At 45.9% G+C, this 24,936-nt stretch overlaps 1 protein-coding gene across 4 annotated transcripts in view; it reads left to right on the plus strand.

The window, feature by feature from the left end:
- The first annotated feature begins 2,052 nt into the window (after nt 1–2,052).
- Nucleotides 2,053–24,936, plus strand: part of LOC128343241 (zinc finger protein 883-like) — a 39,209-nt gene continuing 16,325 nt past the window's right edge. The window contains exons 1-7 of one of the 4 annotated variants that reach the window (XM_053291975.1): nt 2,053–2,240; nt 4,236–4,688; nt 6,616–6,742; nt 10,485–10,570; nt 10,774–10,900; nt 12,714–12,806; nt 13,281–14,060. In XM_053291975.1, coding sequence (XP_053147950.1) covers nt 4,281–4,688; nt 6,616–6,742; nt 10,485–10,570; nt 10,774–10,900; nt 12,714–12,806; nt 13,281–14,060 — 1,621 coding nt within the window. In that variant the 5' untranslated portion in view covers nt 2,053–2,240; nt 4,236–4,280. Of the gene's footprint in view, nt 2,241–4,235; nt 4,689–6,615; nt 6,743–10,484; nt 10,571–10,773; nt 10,901–12,713; nt 12,807–13,280; nt 14,061–19,379; nt 19,555–20,812; nt 21,977–22,295; nt 22,842–23,743; nt 23,871–24,936 lie in introns of those variants that run through there. The other 3 variants (XM_053291973.1, XM_053291974.1, XM_053291972.1) reach the window with 3 other exon arrangements.

Below are 24,936 nucleotides of genomic sequence, written 5' to 3' on the forward strand. Positions count from 1 at the left end.
CATAATGAACTACACAGAAGTTTTGGAAGTTAGTGGAATCAGCCTCCAGAACATTATCCTTGTTTAGAGCTGGGTTTGTAAAGTTGTCCCTAACAGCACAGCTCGGACTAAAATGCAAGTTTTAAAGGAGAGAGCCCATGTGGCATAGTGGTTAGAGCAATAGCACAGAAGTTCCTCCTCCCCTTGGAGACATTGAGACTACATTGCAAACATTTTTGGAACTTGCACGATGAAGATTTTACTCTTGAAAGAGAAATGCATAGTGCGCCATTACCCAACACGTTTATAGAACTGCACAGCCTCTGAGCCGGGAAGGAGGCACTGCAAGCCAGCAAAGTGGGGAGAAGTTTGGGAAGGGACTGCTATACCATCCAAATGGTTCTTTTACTGGGTCAGCGAGCCAAAGAACATCACCAGCGGAGAAGTTTTAAAAAGGCTTTATTTGCTCTGCAGAAGCAAAGGTTCTGGCCGGCTGGTGCCCAAATTCCAGAACCCCGATCATCATTTACAACAGATTTTTATACATTACAGATCACATAGGCAAGTAATCTCTTTAATACATGATAACAGTATCTTCTCATTTCATTTCCTGTGTAAACTTAATTGTACTTTGTTCCTACATAAGTAACAGTTTCAGCTGGGGAGGAAATTCCTTCTTAACTTTTTATCATATTGTGTTTTAAACCTTTCAGCATGACTAGACTAGTTTTATAAGTTATTCAATTATATCAGGACCAGGGGCGAAGATGCATACTCGAGTGAAAATTCTGGTTTGATTTGTTCTATGATCCATTGCTTTGTTTTCCTGGTTGTCCATGGTATCCTCAAAAGTCTTCTCCAGCACCAAAGTTCAAAAGCATCAATCCTTTTTCTATCTTGCTTCTTCCAAGTCCAGCTTTCGCATCCACAGTGTCACGGGAAAAACTAGTGGCCCCAAAAACACAACCAAGGGCACACACTGATAATATGCAGGACAGGCAGGTGGAAGCAAATGTGGGGACTCATCGCAGACTGCCTCCCTACTTCTCTCTATGCATTGTCTGGGAATCTCCACCTCAGAATGCCCCCTCCCTACTTTCCAGCCTGGCACACGACCCCCGCCCCCGTGCCCTGCACCCCACATGCCCTTTGCTTTTCCCAGATACCCAATGGGTGGGAATCCCCAAGGTCATGTTTTCTCAAGGGCTGTGCAGGAAGCGGGGGTGTCCCAATGCACAGTCCCTCTTTCATGCAAATACAACTCTCTCTCTCTCCCTCCCTCCCCTCCTTGGACTAAAACTGCCCAGAAAGAAGCAGTGACCACTTCACTCCCTCAGACCCTCTTTCTGATCTCTTTCTCTGCCTTTCAGATAGTCTTGCGCACATCCTGCATTCGCCCTTCTTTAGGTCTGCAGAAGCTACGGGGCGGGGGCGCTCACTACCTCTTCAGCCCCTCTCCAAATCTGCAGACTTCCTGGGCCCTCCTCCACCTCCGCTGCTGATGCCGCCGCCAACCGGCTCTTTGCACCCTCCAACAAAGGAGAGGAGAGCTGGTCTTGTGGTTGTCCCTTTAGCTAAGCTTGCATATGAATAGGAGGCTTGATGTGTGAGCACTGTAAGATCTTCCCCTTAGGGGATGGAGCCACTCTGGGAAGAGCAGAAGGCTTCAAGTTCCCTCTTTGGCTTCTCCAAAATAGAGCTGAGAGAGATTCCTGCCTGCAACCTTGGAGAAGCCGCTGCCAGACTGTGAAGACAATACTGAGCTAGATAGACCAATCGACTGACTCAGTATATGGCAGCTTCCTCTGTTCCTAACTTCTGGGACGCGGCGGTAATGCTGCAGTTCGAAAAGGCAAAGGCTCTTTTCGGGAGGGGGCTTCTTTCCGTGCAGAGTCCCCCTCCCCTTCCTAGGCTCTCTCTACTTGCTCCATTTAACCCTCCTCCTGCTTCCTCCAGACTTGAACGCAGCGCACACCACCTCGACCAGCTTTCTGCGCACAGTCCGGAGTGAGGTTTTATTCCGTGTAAACGGCCTTTATACCTCTTTGAAGGAGTTCCTTTTGTGGACAAGGGAATGTAAATCTAAGGGTTAAACTAAGAGAGGCACGATTGCTAGAGAGGACCCTTGGAAGGTGCCACTAGGATTGGGCGCCCTTCCTTCCGGCGTCCGGTCCCCTCCGTGCCCGGGAAAAGACCGAGGCTTCTTCGCTTCGCTTCCCTCCCGGCGTGCAAGCCCGAGCAGCCCCCGGCCAGGGAGGAGGGTGAGTGCGAAACAGTTCCTTCTTCTTTAAAGCCTTCTCCACTTGTATAACTCTGAATACCCAAATATACTTACATTTTTGGAAGCGAAGAAATCCATTCCATTGGCTACTTGGAAACTAAAGCTAAGCAGATCTGTGTAACCGAGGAGGGGAGACTCATTGATCAAAGTCACCTTTTCTGAAGCTGCAGAACAGAGAAAAACACAGTGTTTGTTATTTGGCTTTCAAACATGCAAATCTTGCTACAAGATATCTTAGTAGGAAAGATTTAGAGGTTTTCCACATCTGATGAGAGATCCACTAGACTAGAGGACAACATAAACAATATTTTTACTTCTCTGTATCGGCTCTTAAGACAATAAACCATCTGGCCTCCCTATGACTTCATTGTTTTAAAATAAATGTTGGTATTAGTTTAATCAGATGTGTTATTTTCTAGCCACTGTGGTTCGTTTCTTTCCTTTCTTAACAGTAGCTTATATGTTTTCTAAGCCAAGCCCACAGAGATACTGACAAGGGGGCATTTCCCCTGAATTTGGATGTCCTGAATATAATTCCAAACTGGTCAGTTCCAAAAGACAAGGATGGGAAAGTGGCAGGGGGTGGGGGGAATCTAAAACAATTTGTCCAGTTGAACAATTGAAGTCACAAAAAAGTTGCATTATATTAGATGATGTAAAAACTGGTTGATAACAGTGAGAATAACTCACTGTGAGAATAACAGTGAGAATAATTTCATGGAGGAGAGGTCTATCAACAGCTACTGGTTGGAGCACCTCCAGCCTCAAAGGCAGGATGCCTCTGAGTCCCAGTTGCAGGGGAGTAACAGCAGGAGAGAGGGCATGCCCTCAACTCCTGCCTGTGGCTTCCAGCGGCATCTGGTGGGCCACTGTGTGAAACAGGATGCTAGACTAGATGGGCCTTGGGCCTGATCCAGCGGGGCTGTTCTTATGTTCTTAATAGTCAAGTGACAGGTCCAGGCTCCTCTACAACCCCAGACTCTGATCAGGTGTCCCCATATCTCCTCCTCTTCTCAACGACGCTTTGCACACACCCCACTGCTACTCCCCACAGAGACTTTAGCAAGGAAAACACTCCTCTGCAATAGTGCTGATAAATCCCTAATTCCAACAAATTCCAGTAATTCCAATAAATCCCACTGTATGGAGGCTCCTAAATGTTATGGGCTGTGACTTGAAGCAATAATGTGAGTGTGTGCACAGAAAAATGAAATGACAGGTGTGTGTTCTAGCAGCACATTCTATCTATTAAGGATGTGCATGGAACCGCGGTGGGGAGGTTCGAAGGCGGTGGGGGTGCCGCTTTAAGAGTGGGGGAGGGTGCACTTACCCTTCCCGTCACTTCTCCCCCCCCCCCCCCGCTGGCGTCCTTTGCTTAGAAAGCTAATCGGGGCAGCAGCATACCACCCTGCTGCCCTGTTGTCCCCGTTGGCCGGTTATGGCCGGTGTCAGGGCAACGGAGCAGCAGGGAGATAGGGAGATACGTTGCCGCCCCAAATAGCTTTCTAAACAAAGGGCGCCAGCGGGGAGGAAGAGGCGGGAGGAGTAAGTGCACCCTCCCCTGCTCTTAAAGCAGCAGCCCCACCTTCGAACTGGTTCCGTGCACATCCCTATATTCTACACGCATAAACTGAACTCAAATCGTGCATTTTTAAATTTTCCTTTTAAAACCCCCTGATGCAATGTCTGAACAGGGTTAAAGTAGTTTCTGTATGTTGAATAGAAGGTGGGCGGCTCTTATTATTTGATTATTTGATTTCTATGCCATCTTTCCAAAAATGGAACAATGGCTCTTGTGGGTGGTTCAAAAGAAGGCAATGAGAGTGGGTAGGGGGAGAGTTGGGGATAGGTCAGTGGAGGGAAGACCAAATCACATGACTCTCAACCTCTTATAGGTTTGTTCCATGTCCCCCAAGTGGAGGATCCTCTTCCTGATCTTTGATCCTCCTTGAGCCTCTGTCTGTCTTTTCCACAGAGAGAAATCCCTCTGTCTGTTGGCTCCTGCCTGAAGAAGGAGGCTATGGTTAAGGCTCAGATTGACTCGGGTGGCCCACAAGCAGAAAGCGATCCTGATGCAGCTGAGGTTAGCAGCTCTGAAGACGGATTTGTCCAGAAAAGCCTATGTGCGGACACCACCAGCTCAGATGCACACCAGCGCTTCAGGCAGTTCTGCTACCAGGAAGCCGAGGGACCCCGAGAGGTTTGCAGCCAACTCCACAGCCTTTGCCATCAGTGGCTGGAGCCAGAAAGACACACAAAAGCTCAGATGCTGGACCTGGTGATCCTGGAGCAGTTCCTGTGCATCCTGCCCTCAGAGATGGAGAGCTGGGTGAGAGAATGTGGAGTGGAGACCAGTTCCCAGGCGGTGGCCCTGGCAGAAGGTTTCCTCCTGAGCCAAGCAGAATCTAAGAAGCAGGAAGAGCAACAGGTGAGTGTCTCTTTCATCCTGGTAGCTCCAAGTGGCTGAAAATGTGTATCAGGCTAACGTATAACTCCCAACAGGATCATTGAGGCCCGAGGTAAGGTGGGGGATTGCCAACCCCTTTGGTGGGGGCTGCCTGGGTCGAGCCTCAACAGTACATGGGCCCTTATGGCCTAGGGAAGGTTGCCTGTTCACAGGACAACCAGGACTTCTGTGTTAGCTCTGGGCCCCTGGCTCCTTGAGCTCCTTCCTCCTAGGTAGCCCTCACCAGTCTGGACTCATCATTGTTCGGCCCTTGTTTATAGAATGCCAAGTATCGTGGGTGTTCCTGCGAGACTTACCAGCCTGTCCGGAACTCTCACGAGAACGCCCTGAGTTCGTTACGAGATCTCGCGAGTCAAATCTCGCATCTTGCTAGCTCTTGCTCTCTACAGCCAACGCCAGGTCGGCCATCCAGGGGAGTCAGATAGGCCTGCTTAGACTTGTTTCCTGGGTGGTCAGCGTGCTCGGGGGTTTATCTTTAGCCCCCGAGTGTGAGGAAAGAGGGCTGGCGCTGCCGCAAGTTCCAGCAGGCGGCCAGCTTGCGGCAGCGGGACCCCAACAAGGATGAATCCCATCAGAAATCCCAGTTTTCCGATGGAAATGTTCAAGGAAGGGTTGTTCCAAGGTCCTTTTTAATTTTTATTTTTTAACTTCACCATATTCTGTTGAATGTGATTTCAAATACTTATATTTGAAATTGAAGGATTGCTGGTCTTGTGGTAGCAAGCATGACTTGTCCCCTTAGCTAAGCAGGGTCTGCCCTGGTTGCATATGAAAGGGAGACTAGAAGTGTGAACACTGTAAGATGTTCCCCTCAGGGGATGGAGCCGCTCTGGGAAGAGCAGAAGGTTTCAAGTTCCCTCCCTGGCGGCTTCTCCAAGATAGGGTTGAGAGAGATTCCTGCCTGCAACCTTGGAGAAGCCGCTGCCAGTCTGTGAAGACAATACTGAGCTAGATAGACCCATGGTCTGACTCAGTATATGGCAGTTTCCTATGTTCCTATGTTCTGATTAAACATGTATACAGTACTTGACAAAATTAGTAGAAGCACAATGAGCAGCAGGTGAGAGAATGTTTCAGTCCTGGCAGAAAATGAATGCAAGGATATATTCCCCCAAGAGACACATAACATAATTTATATTTTTTGAAACGTCACGAGAAGGGCTGTCCAGACTCCATTCCCCACTTCCAGCTCTCTACCTGACCCAATTCTTATTCTTAAAGCAGTTTATACCTGTTGATGAAAAATCCACAAGGTATGTTACATGCATATTTTATACGCAGTTCTGTGATCTCCAAAATAAAATTGCCCTCCCAAAGCCCTCCGAAATAAAGTTGTTCTTGTCTTGTGCCCCGAAGCTAGTGAATGCAGAGCAGAACTCCTGAGGACAGAAACTCCATCATCTCGGTGCCCCTCCTGAGAAGGTCTTGTCCCAGGTTCCTCAGGCTGGACAGGAAGATCAGTCAGCATCCGTGAAGTAGTTCTTAGTCATAGGAACATAGGAAGCTGCCATATACTGAGTTAGGCCATTGGTCTGTCTAGCTCAGTATTGTCTTCACAGACTGGCAGCGGCTTCTCCAAGGTTGCAGGCAAGAATCATTCTCAGCCCTATCTTGGAGATGCTGCCAGGGAGGGAACTTGGGACCTTCTGCTCTTTCCAGAGTGGCTCTGTTCCCTGAGGGGAATATCTTACAGTGCTCACACTTCTAGTCTCCCATTCATATGCAACCAGGGCAGACCCTGCTTAGCTAGGGGGACAAGTCATGCTTGCTACCACAAGACCAGCTCTCCTCTGAGTCAAGGTTTGCTATGTTGTCCCTTGATGTTTGTTATGGTGTCCCTTCCTCAGCCCTGTCCACATCTTCTTTCTGATATTTTTTGTGCTTTCAGGTGTGGGGTCTGGCATCAGAAGCGGCTGTTGGCCTCTCTGAGGCAGAGAAGGCTCCACTGGACACCAGAGAAAGGCTTCTCTCCCAGGGGATCATGCAGAAGGGTGACGGAGGTCCCAACTTGCTGGGTAAGGATGGTTGGCATCTATTTCAACCCTGGTCTCTCCCTCTTTACTGCATATGAAATCCGTGGGTTGATCTTCTGTTGCTGTTTAGCTTTTGTAGGGGAAAGCATTTGTCTCTACAACCATTTCTTCCAAATTACAAATGAATTTATTTTTAATTCTTGGGGACTATAATATATGTCTAAACCAGCACTTTGAATTTCGCCCAGCAGCAAGCATGAGTTGTCTCCTTTGCTAAGCAGGGTTTGTGAAGATAAGACGTTTCCGTGTAAGTGGGGTTTGCATGCCAGGAACTTATATTATCCCACACAGACCCTCCTTGATATGAAATGAACACCCTTTGGACATTGCCAGTGTATATTATAGGCACAGGCTCTTTTCTCCATGGCTTTTATTGTCAAACAAAATGTACTATAAACATAATAATAAAGAGGCTTGATATAAAAAAGGCTTTTCTTGAAGGAAAAAAAGGAAATGTTTACATTGAAAAGGCTTGCATCCAAAGAATAACTTGCCTTCACAAGAGGCTTGCATCAAAATAAATGCAAAGGTTAAAACTGATTTTCTTTGGGAACAAACAATAATTATTTATTATTATTATTATTAAATAATAATAATAATAATAATAATAATAATAATAATGAATGCACCATTAAAGGCCAAGTTGAAGACAGATCATCCTGGAGAGTATCTATCTATGTGGTCGCTAAGTCAACACCAACTTGATGGCATTTAATAAATACATAAATAAATAAAAAACAATTAGGGCTTGGAAACCACCACACACACACACACACGCGCATCTGAAAAGGTTTGTTTTTGTTGAAAGTTTGTTTTTTGGCCCAAAAGGTTAACTCTAACTTGCATATAAAAGATAATGCTTTAGCTCTTCCTGGCATTTCAAAAAGCATTCTTAAAAAGAAAAAAGTACAATTCAAAGCTGTTGTTTCTAGTCTTACAAGAGACTGGCTCCATCTTGAAATAGTTAGCGGGTCCACCCTGCTGATTTAAAAGTCCATTTTCTCAGCCAGCCCTAGGTCAGGCCTGATCAGCTCATGTTTAAAAAATTTTCTCTTGTGTGCTTTGGTGCACTTCACCTAAATGGAGAGCATTCACTTCACCTGCCTTACCTAATCCAAAATGATCCATTTAGTTTAATCTATTTAGTCCTTGAAGTGTTCCTCAGAGTGGATACAGAAATATTGTGTTGGCTATTTGCATCTTTTCTCCGGATTAAGAGCAGACTCTGCTTGATGGCATGGAAGGCCTTGACACATGTAACTGCTTAACTGTCAGTGCACATGCATAAAGGTTATTCATTCCTGCTTCCAAGCAGTTCTGCACAAACATGGCTCCTCTCCTGTCAAGCAAGAAGGCTAGATCAGTCCAGAATTGCATTTATCCCTGACAGGTTCAGCTTGGTTTGCATTTGGAGGTGAACACTGTCTGCTGTGAGAGATTCCTCTTGGATCACAGGGCTGTAGCTCAGTAGTAGAGCATCTGCTTTGCATGCAGAAGGTCCCAGGTTCAGTCCCTGGCAGGATCTTCAGGTAGGGCCTGGGAAGACTCTTTCGCAAAACCTTGTGGAGCTGCTGCCAGTCAGAGTCAACAATACTGAGCTGGGGCTGGATGGACTGACTCAGTGTGGCAGCTTCTTATGTTCTTGTGAGGGAAAAGATTGCATTCCAGAAGCAAGCAAATTGAAGATGTGTGAAGAATTTGACTTCTTACTTTGCTTGATCTTTCATAAGTATTAAGCACTTCTGAAGATTGAAAGACCCTCCTCTTTCGAGCATATTTTAACCTGCTGCTTGTATCCCTTGGATTTCAAACTCGCTTTTAATCAGGCTTCCAGTTGGGGTTTTTCACCCTGTTTTTGTACTGGTTTCTCATATAATCTTTTATGTTATTTTATAATGATTTGTTATTTGTTCTGAGTCACCCCAAGTAGCTTTGTTCCAGAGGGCCGGGATGAAAGTATTTTAAATAAATCAAGTCCATTAAAATCAGACTCAATTCAGAACCAAAACCAGCAGGATAAGCCAAAAACAGTAAATGATTTAAAAACATGTCACCAGAACTGCCCCAGAACGCTGGCTAGACGTTCCAACTATGCTTTTGTCTTAAGCAGGGGAAGTAGCTTGGTTTGAGGGAGCAGTCCTGTCCTAGTATCCATTTGAGCAAGTTTTTGGTATTGGAAAAGATGAGGAGATGTCAATGCAGTTTACAATTTTTATTAAGGATAAAATGGGGTACAGGAAGCAAAGGTTTGGTTGTTATTATTCTTACATTTTATATCCCGCTCTTCCTCCAAGGAGCCCAGAGCGGTGTACTACATACTTAGGTTTCTCCTCACAACAACCCTGTGAAGTAGGCTAGGCTGAGAGAGAAGTGACTGGCCCAGGGTCACCCAGCTAGTATCATGGCTGAATGGGGATTTGAACTCGGGTCTCCCCGGTCCTGGTCCAGCACTCTAACCACTACGCCATGCTGGTTAGGCAAGGCAATAAAATCTTAGCAACTAGCAGTGAGAATCTTAGCAGTGATAATCTCACTGAAAGTAATTTAGCTTAGTCTAGATGAGATATGAATTGACTTGGCAAAGTTACTAGACCAGAGCCTGGTTTAAGGCTTGTTGTGGAAGGTGCTTGAAAGCAGGGTGGAAGTGGGCAAGGAGACTCGGAGAGGCAAGAGGTTAGTTTACCTATCCTCGTTCCGGTGGTGCATTCATTGCACTTGCAGGTCTCCTCGTGGGAAACAAGGCAAGAAAGGCAAGCGAGGAGCTCCAACTCTTTTGTATGAGAGTTCACACAGAATCCAGTGCTGGGTTCTGTGATGGAAAGACTTCATGGCCATGTGCTCTGGCAAGGGCTAAATATACCCCAAAATGTGTCCTGAAGTGATTGCCACACAATTCTGCTTACCTTGAAGGTAGCAGATTCCATGAAAGTCAAAAGATGTTTTGCAGTTCTTGAGCAGATCAGGGTGTGTGCCCCTTGCCTGACAAAAGCAGGGGAAACTATATAAATGTGCTGGTCATGTTTGAATAAAGAATTGCTGGGTTGACCATTTAAAGAACAGGATGCCTGGAGGAGTGTAAGGATTACACATCTGTGGTTTTGAATGGGCCTAGTTACCAAGTCCTTGCCAGTCTAATTGTTAATTCAAGACAGGTAGGAAATGCACCGCTTATCCCTGTGTGACTCCCAAGGAGTACTTCACTGTTATCTGTGGAGGAAGGGATGATTCCTTCCTTGATTGATTCATCCTTTGAATCAAAAGGTCTGCTCGCTGGGGAAATGTCATCTCATTTCAAGAGCGGTTTGGGGTCGCCCTGTTCCAGTCATTGCTATTCTGGCCTTGAGGAACAATGCCCCGAGCTATTTGCTCATGCTGAGCGACCAACCGTGAGTCTTGCCAAATATTGGCAGGTGAAAAGTTCATGATCCCATGACCTGAAGTATCCAAAATGGAGGCTGTGATCTCACAGTCCCATGCAGTTACTGCCACACGTAATGGGATGCCCTCAGTGCTACTCTGAAACACAGCTTGTCTGGCAACAAATGAGAGAGCACTGGACGAGACCTCTCCAAGCAACCCGAATGACTAAGGGTTTCCATGTGGGTGGACTCGACTCCTGGGGTATGCTGGGTCTTGTAGTGGTTTAATGACAAGAAGCTTCTTTAACTGGGCCAGGGAACTAACAGGACCCAACATCTTCCCACCTCCCTTGTCATTCTTGTAGGCACTGGTACGCCCCCGGGACCTCATTTCAGGCCTTCTCCTCTCGATGGCGGAACGGATTTTGTTGCCACTCCATCACTGGAACAGGTAAGAGAAGGATGAGTGGAGGAGATGGGCGGAGGACAGACCTGGGTGCTTTTCTCCCCTGCCCATTGCTTCTGCCAGAGTTGCTACTAGGATGGCTTTGGATGGCACTGTGGGATCTCTGGGTCTAGCAGAGGGACCCCATTGAGTATATGTCTGGATTCTTGCATGACTGATTAAGAGAAATAATCTTGTTCTAATTTCAGGGTCGGGTGACCTTGGAGGAGGTGGCCGTGTACTTTACGGAGGAGGAGTGGGCTCTGCTGGATGCTGCCCAAAGGGCTCTGCACAAGGAAGTCACGGAGGAGAATTCTGGGCATCTGGCCTCTCTGGGTAAGGCTTCTTCCTTGTCCTTGGCTGCTGGATACAGAAAGTGAGAACTGCATCTGTTGTTCATCCGTCTCAATGCATGGTCAGGATGTCAGTGAGGATGATACTGGCTGGTCCATATTCCTTGGACGATCCATTAATTTAGCCTTTAAAAGTGTAATTGCTGTTTCCATAACTGCTCAAAAAGTGTGAATAGGAAACTCAAAAGATAATGGGTAGAATACATCCTCCAATGAGCTGGCAGGGCTACAGGGGTGCTTCCATCCTTGCTGTAGCTGCTACACAATGGATTTTGAGGTGTTGGAAATTGCCTCCTTCCTACTCTTTGGAGGCAAAGGGATGGTGTAAGAAAAACTGTCCTGGGTTGGAGTCTGTCTATCTATCTATCTATCTATCTATCTATCTATCTATCTATCTATCTATCTATCTCAACAAAAAGATACCAAAGTGGTTTGCCTAGCAAAAAAAATACAAAAAAATTGGTTCCCTGTCCACAAAAGGCTTACGGTCTAAACACAGGCACACTGTTAGAAAAGGATTACCTTATTGCCTAACCTTTACACCTGAAATTCAGTGTTTTTGGGGATGTGCTTAAGTTGGTTAGCTCTCTAAATGTGCTCTCTGCTTTTCAGACATAAGGATTTGAGAAGGAATTTAGAGTTTAATTGTATATCTGAGTTAAAGTAACAAGAGATCAAAGAAGAAGAATCAAATAGGTTCTGTGTGACAGGAAGGAGTTTTCTATTCAGAGAGGATTCAAATGCTGGCATATCTCTCTAGCTCTGAATTCTGTCTAGGTATGAGGAATCTTGGGATCAAAATGCAGAACCCCAAATGCCAAGCTAGGTTGCTTTTAGCACCTCACCAGGCTCTTTTGTAAGTCTAGTTGTGCTCCTTGAAATCACTTTTTTCATTTTGCTTCTGTAATCTATTCTGTTTTGCTGTCCTTACGCTCTACCACTGCTTTCCTAGAAATCATGTTAGTAAAGCAGGATCTTGAAAGAGACCTTGCGCTGGAATTTTTAGTTGTGATTGTTAATCCAGTACTCTTGTAAGAAACACGAAGCAGTGAATTCCTGAGCTGGAGCATTGCTCATCCTGCAGTTTCCAGATACAAGCTTTTGGCTAAGCTAAATCCTGAAGTGAGAAATGGCATCTTAACTTGTGGAGGTTTGTGGGACACTGTGCTGGGGCTGGACAGGGACGGTTGCTCTCCTCCTACTCAATACAAAAGAGCCACCACGGGAAGAGGAGCTCTTTGCCTAGTTGGCTGAGATCCCTTCCCTGCACTGTGGCCAAGAATGAAGTTTCTGGTTCCCCCTCCAACCTTGTCTTCCTTCTAGCATGCTGGGCAAGCAGCATTTGCATTCTGCCACCAGACTGATCCTTCTGCTGCCAGGCGGTAACCCCTTCTCTTCTGTCTCACCCCTGGGCAGGAGTTAGCAATAGCAATAGCACTTACATTTATATACCGCTCTATAGCAGGAAGCTCTCTAAGCGGTTTACAATGATTTAGCATATTGCCCCCCAACATTCTGGGTACTCATTTTCCAACCTCGGAAGGATGGAAGGCTGAGTCAACCTTGAGCCCCTGGTCAGGATCGAACTTGTAACCTTCTGGTTACAGGGCGGCAGTTTTACCACTGCGCCACCAGGGTTAGACTATCTTTCCATGCTGTCTTTTCAGATCATGGGCTGGACCGCTGGAGGGAGGGTGGGGCGAGATCCCTTCAGCGAGATCCCTTCAGCTTCCCTGAATATTTGTTCTTGCTAAATGTGCCTGAAATATTTTCTCTCTCTGTTTCCTTTCAAAAAGGACTTTTGGTTTCCAAACCTGAGCTCCCGTCCTGGCTGGAGAAAGGGGAAGGACCACTTGATGAGGGCTCTGAGGAAGGAGAGAGATGTGCAGGTAGATCACAAGTTGTGGGGCAGGGACCTTTGTCGGACACATCAGGCAGGGAATTGTCGGGTGGATTCTCCGCCAAGTGGGAAAGGGATGCTCATGGGTGTCCTAACTCTGGGAGGAATGTATGCAGTGTCAGGCCTTATTGAGCATCCTAACCTATGAATTTCGACATTGTTCTGTCTTGCTTAATATTGTCTATGTTGATTGATGGGGGCCTTCCAAGCCCTGCTGTTTAAGGTGTTTCAATTGGAGATGCTGAGGATTGAAACTGGGACTTGATGCATCCAACGTTCTGTGCCCTACATGGCATCAGCTTCTTTTTAAGCACAACCAAGAAAGGCTGTTTAATTTGTGGCAGGGTCTGCATCTGCTCTATGTCTCCTATATCCTGTTCTTCATAGAGCAGTTAATAGGGCATTTGCTTTCCACTATGAGGCTGTGTTTAATTGTCCAAGGTTTTTCTTATTATTCTTGTAGGTGATAAGAGAGAGAGTGAAATGCAGTGGAGAAAACCTGAAGGAAATCAGAAGTGGAGAGATAAATCCATTATTTCCAAAGGATCCGACATGCATGAAATTCCTATCCTGAAAAAAAGTCACAGTGCAAACAAAAGGAATAAGATCCCTCTGCATTCAAAAATCTTAACTTGTAAATCAAACCATATCATAGATAAAAGAAGCTACACAGGGGAGAAGCCGTTTAAATGCTCAGAGTGTGGAAAGAGTTTCAAACAGAACTCCAGTCTTACTAGGCATCAAAGAATCCACACGGGGGAGAAACCATATCAGTGCAAAATGTGTGGAAAGAGCTTCAACCAGAGCACAACTCTTGCAGTGCATCAAAGAATCCACACAGGTGTGAAACCATATCGGTGCTCAGTGTGTGGTAAGAGCTTCAGGCATAGCCCAAGACTTATGCAACATCAAATAATCCACACAGGGGTGAAACCATATCAGTGCTCAGTGTGTGGAAAGCACTTCAGTCGGAGCACAATTCTTGCTGTGCATCAAAGAATCCACACAGGGGTGAAACCATATCAGTGCTCAGTGTGTGGAAAGAGCTTCAACCAGAGTGGCAATCTTTCTGTACATCAAAGAATCCACACAGGGGTGAAACCATATCAGTGCTCAGTGTGTGGAAAGAGCTTCAGCCAGAGTGCAAGCTTTACGCAACATCAAAGAATCCACACAGGGGTGAAACCTTATCAGTGCTCAGTATGTGGAAAGAGCTTCGGTCGGAGTTCAAGCCTCACACAACATCATATAAGCCACACAGGGGTGAAACCATAGTGCTCTGTGTGTAGAAAGAGCTTCAGTGAGAGTGCATATCTTGCTGTTCATGAAATAATTCGCACAAGGGAGAAACCATATCAATGTTCAGTCTGAAGAGGAGCCAAGATGGGGATGGAAAAACAGCCTGCTTTAGTGCCTCAGTTTTACATAACTTTTCTTTCTGAGATACCTTCCGTCTTTTTTAAAAAAACTTTTATAAGTTTATTGAGTATTAGAAATATAAATTAATGTTACAACAGGATGGTACAGCAAGATACAAAAACATTTGCAATATGTACAGTCGGCATAGATTTTATTAAACTGGTATATCTATCATACTTATATATTCAATCCATAATTTTCTTAACCATTTCAACCAAGATCTTACTCGGATTATAATAAATCCTATTTGTCTCCACTATCTATAACTGGTTTCCATACTTGCTTAAAATCATATCTGTTTAGCTTTTGTCACATATTATTACATCGAAATGAAATGAGAGTTCTTCAAGCATTTATTCCCATATTATTTTATACCAGTTACTGATGTTAAGATTTTCAGCAGTTTTCCAATTTTGAGCAATTAATACTTGAGGTGCTTATGTAAGAAACCTTAACAAAACATTGTTATACATTTTTATATTATTTCCAGTTAACAAAACCAGGAGTCCCAATTCAATACTGAGCGTTATCAAAACTCTACATTTAGTTATTATTTCATTTTCCACTGCTAGCCAATGGAATGTGGGAGATTCCTGGCAGGCATGCAGGTTTAAGAGACAAGCCTTGTGACAACTCCAGACCAGAGTTAGGGTGGGAAGATCTGACCCTTGGATTCAATCCTTGATGCAGTTCTGTTTTCAATACAAGCAGTTATTGTAGGAGGTTTGTGGTATCTCATCTGGATCTGGATCTGGTGCTGCAACTCATCTGGATCTGGTGCTGCATAAGCATGGCTCCTCAATCTGGCTTTTAGTTGTGGTCTCTCCAGTCTTTACGTTACTGACTGCGATAACTCATGTGGCTTCCATACCTTTTAAAGTGCCAATAGTGCCAGTGTCCGAGATTATATCTGTGAGACTTCTTTCACATATTCACTCTTTTGACATACATAATAATCTAAGAGTGACCATCTGACTTTGGTCATGACATTTTCACCCCACTCTCTAATATGTTATCTATCTATCTATCTATCTATCTTATCTATCTATCTATCTGTCACATTTTTATACTGCCTGATATGTACATCTCTAGGGGGTGCACAAATTTAAAATATTTTAAAATCAATACATTAAAATACACAAGACACAACAGAAACAATAGTATGAAACAGTTATTAAAACATTATTAAAATTTAATTCAGAATCAGAATCCTTTTATTTATGGCCATAAGCCAAACAAAAAATTCTAATTAAAAACTTGTGAGAACAGGGGGTCTTGAGGGACTTCATGAAAACAAACAGAGGAGATCCTTTTATTTCAGCAGAGAGGCATATTCCAAAGCCCTGGGGCAGCCACAGAAAAAGCCCAGTCCTGGGTCGCCACCAAACAAGCCGGTGGCAACCATAACTGGACCTCTCCAGAAGATCGTAATAAGCGGCAGGGTTCATGACAAAGGAGGCGCTCTATTTAGAATCCTGGACGCAAGCTGTTATGGGCTTTATAGATAATAACCAGTACTTTGTATTTCACCCAGAAACATATTGGCAACCAGTGCAGTTCTTTCAAAACAGGTGTTATGTGGTCCCAGAGACTAATCTGGCTGCCACATTCTGTACCAATTGTAGTTTCCGGACTATGTACAAAGGCAGCCCCATGTAGAGTGCATTACAGTAGTCAAGCCTGAAGGTTACCAGCATATGTACCACTGCTTTAAGTCATTTACCTCTAGAAATGGACTTTGCTGATGTATCAGCCAAAGCTATTAAAAAGCACTCCTGACCACTGCCTCAACCTGAGAAATCAGGGAGAGCTTTGGATCCAGAAGCACTCCCAAGCTATGTACCTGATCTTTCAGGGGGAGTGTAACCCCTTCCAGAATAGGCAGATCTAAACCATCTGTTGGGTCCTGACCTGCACAGACAGAAAAGGTAAAGTGTGCTGTCCAGTCGATGTTGACTCCTGGTGACCACAGAGCCCTGTGGTTGTCTTTGATAGAATGCAGGAGGGGTTTACCATTGCCATCTCCCACGCAGTATGAGATGAGGCCTTTCAGCATCTTCCTATATCGCTCCTGCCCGATATAGATGTTTCCCATAGTCTCGGAAACAAACCAGCGGGGACCCCAGTCAGTGCTTCTGTCATATTTGAATTCAACTTCAGTTTGTTATCCCTCATCCAGCCCATTACCACATCCAGGCAGGCATTTAAGGAAGATATACCATTTCCTGATGAGGTCGACACGGAGAAGTAGATCTGGGTGTCATCAGCATATTGATAACATCCTGCACCAAACCTCCTGATGATCTCTTCCAGCGGTTTCATGTAGATGTTAAAGAATATTGGAGACAGTATGGAGCCTTGTGGAACTCCACACTTTAGTTCTTGCTTTGCAGAACAACAGTCTCCAAGTGACACCATCTGGAATCTACCAGAGAGGTAGGAGCAGAGACACTGTAAAACAGTGCAACCCAATCACTGTTCCCTTTAACAGGGATTCCCAGATGTTGTTGACTACAACTCCCATAATCCCTTAGCAAAAGTCATTTACTGGGGATACTGGGGATTGTAGTAAACATCATCTGAGAATCCCTCTTAGATGGAACACTGCACCCAATCCTACCTCCCTCAGGCAGTCCAGAAGTATACCATGGTCAATGGTATCGAAAGCTGCAGAGATCCAAAAGGATCAGCAGAGTCACACTCCCTCTGTCCATAGCCAGTTGGAGATCATCCATCAGGCTGACCATGGCAGTCTTATCTCTACAGCCCACATGAAAGCCAGTTTGAAATGGGTCTAGATATTATGCATCATCCAAAACTGCTTGGAGCTGAGAGGCCACCACCTGCTCAATCATCTTGCCCAATCATGGAAGATTAGAAAAAACTGGTCTGTGATTAGCTAACTCCAAGGGATCCAGTGCAGCTTTCTTCAAAAGTGGTCTAATAATGGCCTCCTTAAGACAAGGAGGCATCCTGCCCTTCCTCGGAGAAGCATTTATAATATTTACCAGATCCGCTCTGATAATATGATTAACAGATGAGATAAGCAGGTCCCCTGCCAACTTGGCAAAGAGGCACCTTTTAATGTGGTGATTCTCTTTATTTAGCAGGGGGGGAGTAACTGGCCCTATCCACCCCCGCACAGTACTCCAGTGACTGTTGCTGGTGTCTATCTTATGTTTCTTTTAGATTGTGAGCCCTTTGGGGACAGGGATCCATCCATTTTATTTATTTATTATTTCTCTGTGTAAACTGCCCTGAGCCATTTTTGGAAGGGTGGTATAAAAATCGAATAAATACATCATCATCATCATCATCAGAAGAAGAAGCCACCAAGTTGGGCAAGGGTCAAGAACAGGTTGTGGGGCACACAGTCTGAAGCAGTTTGTCCACTCTGTGAAGGCGATACTGAGCTAGATAGACCAATGGTCTTACTCAGTATATGCCAGCTTCCTATGATCCAATTCCTCAGGAGTCACAAAGTGAAAACTGTACTTGTCCCCTTAGCCCATGACTGCTAACTTTGCTCAAGAGTCTTGGCTGAGGTACTTTGTCAAAACTTTTTCAAAAGTCCAAGTATACTATGTCAACTGGATCACCTTTACACACATCCTCATTGGCATTCTGCAAGAACTCCAAGAGACCTCCTTGCTCTGGGGCCAATTTCTCTCCTAATGGAAGGGTTGCCCAGATCAGGGCGCGCGTGCGCTATTACGTCCTGTGAATGCACTGCCTTCCTCTCTGCACAGAATAACATCCAGCAATGCACTGGAAGGAATTTTACAAGGAATTCTTTGAGCTGGCAAGGGAGGCTTCTCGCTGTAAGAATTTCCAATGAATGGCAAGACTCACAGAGAAACTGGAAAAGGGGAGGGGGATCCTTCACCTGACAGGCACTGGCCAAGCCTCCACAGAGTGTTCTCTTTGTTCACCTCTTCATCCCCTGCAACTCACCCCCCCCCAAGTCCCTCTGTCTCACTGCCTACCCTCGAACTCCCTTCTTATAACTGCTGGGTGTGCTATTAATTCTAGACTCACAGATCATCTCAGTCTGCTTGCTGACTAGCTTCAATAGGGCAAGGGAGCCCGTAGCATTTTGAGTCCCCACCTCCAGTTTCAAAATATTGATTGACTGATTAAGTGCTGTCACGGTGTCGACTCTTAGTGACCACATAGACAGATTCTCTCCAGGATGATCTGTCTTCAACTTGGCCTTTAAGGTCTCTCAGTGGTGCCCTCATTGCTGTTGTGATCGAGTCCAACCACCTTGCTGCTGGTCGTCCTCTTCTCTTTCCTTCCACTTTCCCCAGCATTATGGACTTCTCAAGGGAGCTGGGTCTTTGCATAATGTGTCCGAAGTATGGAAGTTTGAGCCTGGTCATTTGTGCCTCCAGTGAGAATTCTGGCTCCATAAAACAAAACCAAGTTCAATGAATATGTAGGATAGGCAGGTGGAAGCAAATCCCTTTAGGTCTGGGCTTCTAAAATGCCTGGGTGTCCCACTGCACAGTCCCTCTCTTGTGCAAATACAACCCTCGAATCTCTCGGGTTTTTTGTTTGTTTGTTTTTACCCCTTGGACTAAACCTGCCCAAGAAGGAAGCAGCGGCCTCTCCGCTGCCTACTCCCTCTCTCTGCCTTTCAGGTCATTTTGCGCACATCCCGATTCCGGCATCCATCCTTCTTCAGGTCTGCAGAAGCTGAAACTATGGTTGGGGGGCGGGGGGGGGGAGAGAGAAGCAGTCCCCCTCCCTTCAAGCAAAACCAGGGCCAGGGTGGGGGTGGAGAGACCCTTCACTCCATGCAGCGCCTCCAAATATGCAGCCTCCCTGGGGCCTTCCTGTCGCCAACCTGCGCTTTGCAAACACAAGGTTGCTGGATGCTGCAGTTAGAAAAAGGAAAGGGTTTTTGCTTTGGGGGATTGGGGTGGGGGGAGGCGGAGGTGTCTCTCAAGTGCAGAGACCCCCCCCCTACCTTCTAGGAATCTCTACGGGGCGGGCTCCATTTAACCCTCCTCCTGCCACGTCCCTCCGGATCCCCCCCCCAAGAACTGTCCTGCCAAAGCGGGGGCGCAGCGCACACCCCGGAGTGAGGAGTTTCCCCCCCTTGTAAATGGCCTCTCCTGGCGCTCTTTTTGAAGGAGTCCCTTTTGCTGACAGGGAAAGGTCCTTCTAAGGGTTAAATGAAGAGAGGCGAGACTGCTAGAGAGGCCCCCTCGGAAGCTGCAGCGAGGACTGGGCGGCCCCCTCTCTGGAGGCTTCCCTCCCCTCCCTGCGCGCAACCCCGAGTGAGCCCCACATACCCCCAGCAAGGGAGGCGGGTGAGTGAGTGCAAAGGGCGGGTCGTGGGGTGCAAGAGATCTCCCACTCCGAGCTGGGGACCGGGAGGGAGGCGATGCAAGGGAGGGAAGCGCGGAGCCGGGGATGTGGGGAGAGGACGGGGGGAGCCCCAAGGCGAGGAGGAGGCAGGGCTGGGACGTGGCGGTGGCGGCGGCGGCGGTGGGATCAATTAAATGGGCCCTCCTAATTGCTCCGCGCTGGAAGAGGAAGCGCGTGGTTTCGTCTCGCAAGGAAGCCTCTTCGATTTTATCGATGCATTTTTAGTTCGTGTGTGTTTTCAGATATTTGTTCTTGAAATAAATATTGGTATTAGTTTAGTTCGATTTGATATCCTTCGCCTCCCTGGGATTCTCTCTTTGAAAGAGCAGTATAGACTTTTCTTCAATAAATGAATGGAATGGATTGTTAAAAGTTTGGGCAACTGAGCGATCATGGCGGTGGAGGCGTGTGTCTCTGCTGCCACCCCCAAGGAGCTTGCTAAGCGGTAGACAGATCCTGACAAGAGATCCCAAGGAAGCGTCTCCTCTGAATTTGGCTGTACTGAATACAGTTAGAAACTGGTTTCCGTCTTCATTTTGGGATGAAGGAGGCTGGATGGGGACTTGGGGGGATCGATGGAGAAAGGGGGTTAGAGAAGCAGTTCTTGATGGGCAGTGGGGTGACCCCATGTCTCCCCAGTGCAAGACAGGGAGGAAGCAGCCACAGATTGTGGGGGCAGAGGACTCAGAAGTGAAATGGAGGGGCTGCTACATTCATCCCACAGGGAGGTGGCCTAGGCAGCTGACCCACTCAGGGGTTCTTCCCTGACACCCACATTGGGGACCCTCTTTTCTCCTCCACCCCCCCCCGCAGCTCATCCTGAAGACCCCATCAGTACATCCCTCTGCAGAGAAGTTCCCCTTGAATTTAGGTGTATTTTGGAAACTTTCAGAACCCCTTTTCGTAAGTTAAGTTCACAGCACACACTGTAGTACAGTTCCTGTCCCCAGGTTTACTTTTACAATGAATGCCTATACAGTTCTTCACACACTTGGCATACAGCTGTACACATGCACAATGCAATGTAGGGCTTTTTTTTTTTTAAATGTTCAACTAGACAGAAAATGTGCAATTCCAAAAGAATATTTGTGTGCATTGGGGTGGGAGGAAGGCAGGGAGAGTAGGAGGTTGTTGACTCAACAACCTCCTACTCTCCCTGCCTTCCTCCCACCCCAATGAGGATGGGAAACTGAAAAAAAATTCTAAATATTTGTGCTGTTGAAAAATGCAAGGCATGCAAACATGTGACATGTGACAGCCAACATGTGACAGCGAACATGTGACCGCCAACAACCTGGATGGCTTTAAGAAGAGTTTGGATAACTTCATGGAGAAGAGGTCTGTCAGCGGCTACTAGTCAGAGGGCTGTGGGCCACCTCCAGCCTCAAAAGCAGGATGCCTCTGAGTACCAGTTGCAGAGAAGTAACAGCAGGAGACAGGGCACGCCCTCAACTCCTGCCTGTGGCTTCCAGCGGCATCTGGAGGGCCACTGTGTGAAACAGGATGCTGGACTAGATGGGCCTTGGGCCTGATCCAGCAGGGCTGTTATGTTCTTATTTTCTTAAACGCATTCTGTTGGATGATGTAAAAATGGTGGATAATAATGAGAAAAGAAAGTGACTGTCCAAACTCCTCTAGGACACCATTCTCTGATAAGTGTCCCCATATATCCTCCTCCTGCCAGAGAGGCCTCCCCCCTCCCCCCCACTGGTACTCCTCACAGAGCCTTTACCAAGGTATATCCTCTGCAATAGAACCGATAAACCCCCAATTCCAATAATTCCACTCTATGGAGGCTCTTAAATGTTATGGACTGTGACTTCAAACAATAAAGTGTGTTTGTGCACAGAAAAATGAAATGCACAGGTGTGTATTGTAGCAGCATATTCTGTGTGCATGAATTGCACTGGCAACATGGTGCATTTCTTAATTTTCCTTTTAGAAGCCCTGATGCAATGTCTGAATGGGGCTAAAGAATGCATGCCGAATAAGGTGGGCAGCAAAAGAGGCGTCTCTTATGGGAGGTGATTCAAAGGAGGGCAGAGAGAGTGAGTGGAAGGGGAGTTGTGGATGGGGTTGGGTCAGTGGAAGGTTGTAGGGATGTGCAAACTGGCTTGAGCAGAACCCCGCTGGCCTGGATCGGAGCCAGTTCAGGGGTTCTGTGCTTTAAAAAAATATTATCTTTAGAGCTCTCCCAAGGCCACAAACATGGCCAGGGTGCATGCGGGGTGGCCTCCAAAATGGCTGCCACCACCGGAGGAAGGACTGGAATGCCCCCCAAATGGGCCGAAACAGCCTTTGAAGAGTGGGGGGAGGGGAGATGGCAGACACCCTGCTGCTGCTGCTGCACCCCCGGACCCAGAGGTGAGTTCTAATTTTATTTTTAATTTTTTTTAAACCTTACAACCCCCAAAATGGCTTGAATTTGAGCCGAGCCGGGGGTCTGTTTTGGTGGGCACAAAACCAATTGGGCCCGGTTTGGTTAGAGTACGGTCTGGACTTAAACTGAATGGGGCAAACCAGTTTTGTGCACTCCCCTTGAACGTTGGGTCAGTGGAGGGAATGGGCTGAATCACATGACTCTCAACTTTTTATAGGTTTGCTGTGTGTCCCCCAAGTGAAGGATCCTCTTTCTGATCCCTGATTTTCCTTGAGGCCTGGTCTCTGTCTGTCTTTTATACAGTGAGAAGTCCCAGTCGCTAGCTGGAATGATTCGCTTTTGCCTCTGAAATTCCTTGCCAAAAAGTGTCGTCATTTGCACATAGAATAACGTCTTGGTTTAACATCCTCCCATTTGATTGGCTCCTGCCTGAAGATGGAGGCTATGGAAGAGAATGACTCAGGTGGACCACAAGCAGAAAGCAGCCCTGATGTAGCTGAGGTTAGGAGCACAGAAGGAGGATTTGTCCAGAAAAGCCTATGTGCCGACAACACTGGCTCAGATGGAAAGCGTCAACGCTTCAGACAGTTCTGCTACCTGGAGGCCAAGGGCCCCCGAGAGGTTTGCAGCCAACTCCACAGCCTTTGCCATCAGTGGCTGAAGCCAGAAAGACATACGAAAGCTCAGATGCTGGACCTGGTGATCCTGGAGCAGTTCCTGAGCATCTTGCCCCCAGAGATGGAGAGCTGGGTGCGAGAATGTGGAGCAGAGACCAGTTCCCAGGCAGTGGCCCTGGCTGAAGGTTTCCTCTTGAGCCAGGCAGAGGACAAGAAGCAGGGAGAGGAACAGGTGATTGTCTCTCTTTCATCCTAGTAGCTGCAAGGGGCTGAAAATGTGAACGAGGCTGACGTAGATATCCCATCAGGTAGCACAGTTTTCAGATGGAAACATTCCAGGAAGAATTGTCCTAAGCTTTTCCCTTTTTCAAACTTCACCATATTTTGTTGAAGGTGGTTTGAAACATCTCATCTTCTGATTAAAAATTCATAAAGCAGCTGACAAAATCACTAGAAGTAGAATGAGCAGCGGGTGAGAGAGTGCTTCATCACTCCAAGTGGCAGAACATGAATGCAAGGGTATCCAAATATTCCACCAAGAGACGCATGCCATACTTTGCATTTCTTGATATGTCATGAGAAGGGCTGTCCCAATCCGCCCTGAGCCACTTTTGGAAGTGCAGTATATAAATCAATTTCTTTTTTAAAAAAGTCCCAGACCCTACCTCCAGCTCTCTAGCTTAGCTAATTCTTATTCTTAAAGCAGTTTATATCACACTTTTTGATGAAGAATCCACAAGATGTGTCATATGCATATTTTAGTCATTACAACAGAGGATTAGCAAAAAAACAGGCAAGACAAAAGCCCAATAGTCACAGCTAACTGAGCAGGAAAACCATAGACCAGCATCAGCCATTTTCCTTTTGAATTTGGGTGCTTTCCAAAGCCCTCTGGAAAAAAAAGCTGTTTTTGCCTTGTGCCCTAAAGTTAGCGAATGTAGAGCAGGACTCCTGAGGACAGAAACTCCCTGTCATCTCGGTCCCCTCCTGAGAAGGTCCTGTCCCAGGTTCCTCAGACTGTACAGGAACATTAATCAGCGTCCCCAATGAAGTTCTCAATAGCAGTTTGATATGCTATCTCTTGCTCCTTTTTAAACCCACACAATTTCTCTCTGGTATTTTCTGTGCTTTTAGGTGGGGGGTCAGGTAGCAGAAGTGGCTGTTGACCTCTCAGAGGCAGAGAAGTCTCTACTGGATACTGGAGAAAAGCCACCCTTCAGGTGGATGGTGCAGGAGGGTGACCGAGGTGCCAGCTTGCTGGGTAAGGACTGACGGAATCTATTTCAACTTGGTGTCTCTCTCTTTACTGTATATTAAATCCATGGGCTGATTTCCTGTTGCTCTTTAGCTTGTGTAGGAGAAAGCAATTGTTTTCCCTGCCTCTCCCAGTACCCCCAGTGACACGCATGAATTGTCCCCTTTGCTAAGCAGGGTTTGCGATAATTTATTTATTATTATTTATTTTATTTAACTTAGTTTTATACCACCCAAAACTCACATCTCTGGGTGGTTTACAAAAAAGCAAAGAAACAAACAGAAAAAGTTAAAACATTCATTAAAATAAATAAATGATTAAATAAAGTAAATGATAAATGTTTCATAAGACATGAAACCCTCCTTGATGTGAAACAAACACCCTTTGGACATTGCCAGGGTATATTATAGGCATAAGCTCTTTTCCCCCTTTCTACTTAGCTTTTATTGTCAAACAAAATCAACTATAAACATTATAAAATGGAGGTTTGATATAAAATGGTTTTTCTTGAAAAAGAAGAAAAAGTTTACATTGAAAAGGCTTGTACCAAAATAATAACTTGCCATCACCAAAGGCTTGCATCAAAATCAATGCAAAAGTTAAAACAGGTCTACCTTGTGAACAACCAACCAGTAATAATTAATAAACAATCAGGGCTTGAAAAACTCTTCTCTCTCATGATCTGAAGAGGTACTTGAAAGTTTCAATATTTTGGCTCAAAAACTTAACTCTCTCTCTCTATCTACAAAAGATAATGCTTTAGCTTTTTCTGGCATCTCAAAAAGCATTCTTTTTTAAAATAAAGGTACCATTCAAAGCTGCTGTTTCTAGTCTTGCACCTAAGGGGATTTTGCTTCCTGAAACAGATACTACCCAGTTCCTGTTAGCAACCCTCCCAGTCATTTTAAAAGATGCTCTGCAACCTTTTTTATTTTAAGCGCCAGCAGTCTGGGTCCATCCTGGTTCAAGTACCCTTTTGTACAGGTTTTTCGCCCTGTTTCTGCAATACTTTGCGGTATAGTCTTTTATGTTGTTTTATTATTATTTGTTATTTGTTATGAGTTACCCCGAG

This window comes from Hemicordylus capensis, chromosome 2, assembly GCF_027244095.1.
Source record: "Hemicordylus capensis ecotype Gifberg chromosome 2, rHemCap1.1.pri, whole genome shotgun sequence".
NCBI lineage: Eukaryota > Metazoa > Chordata > Lepidosauria > Squamata > Cordylidae > Hemicordylus > Hemicordylus capensis.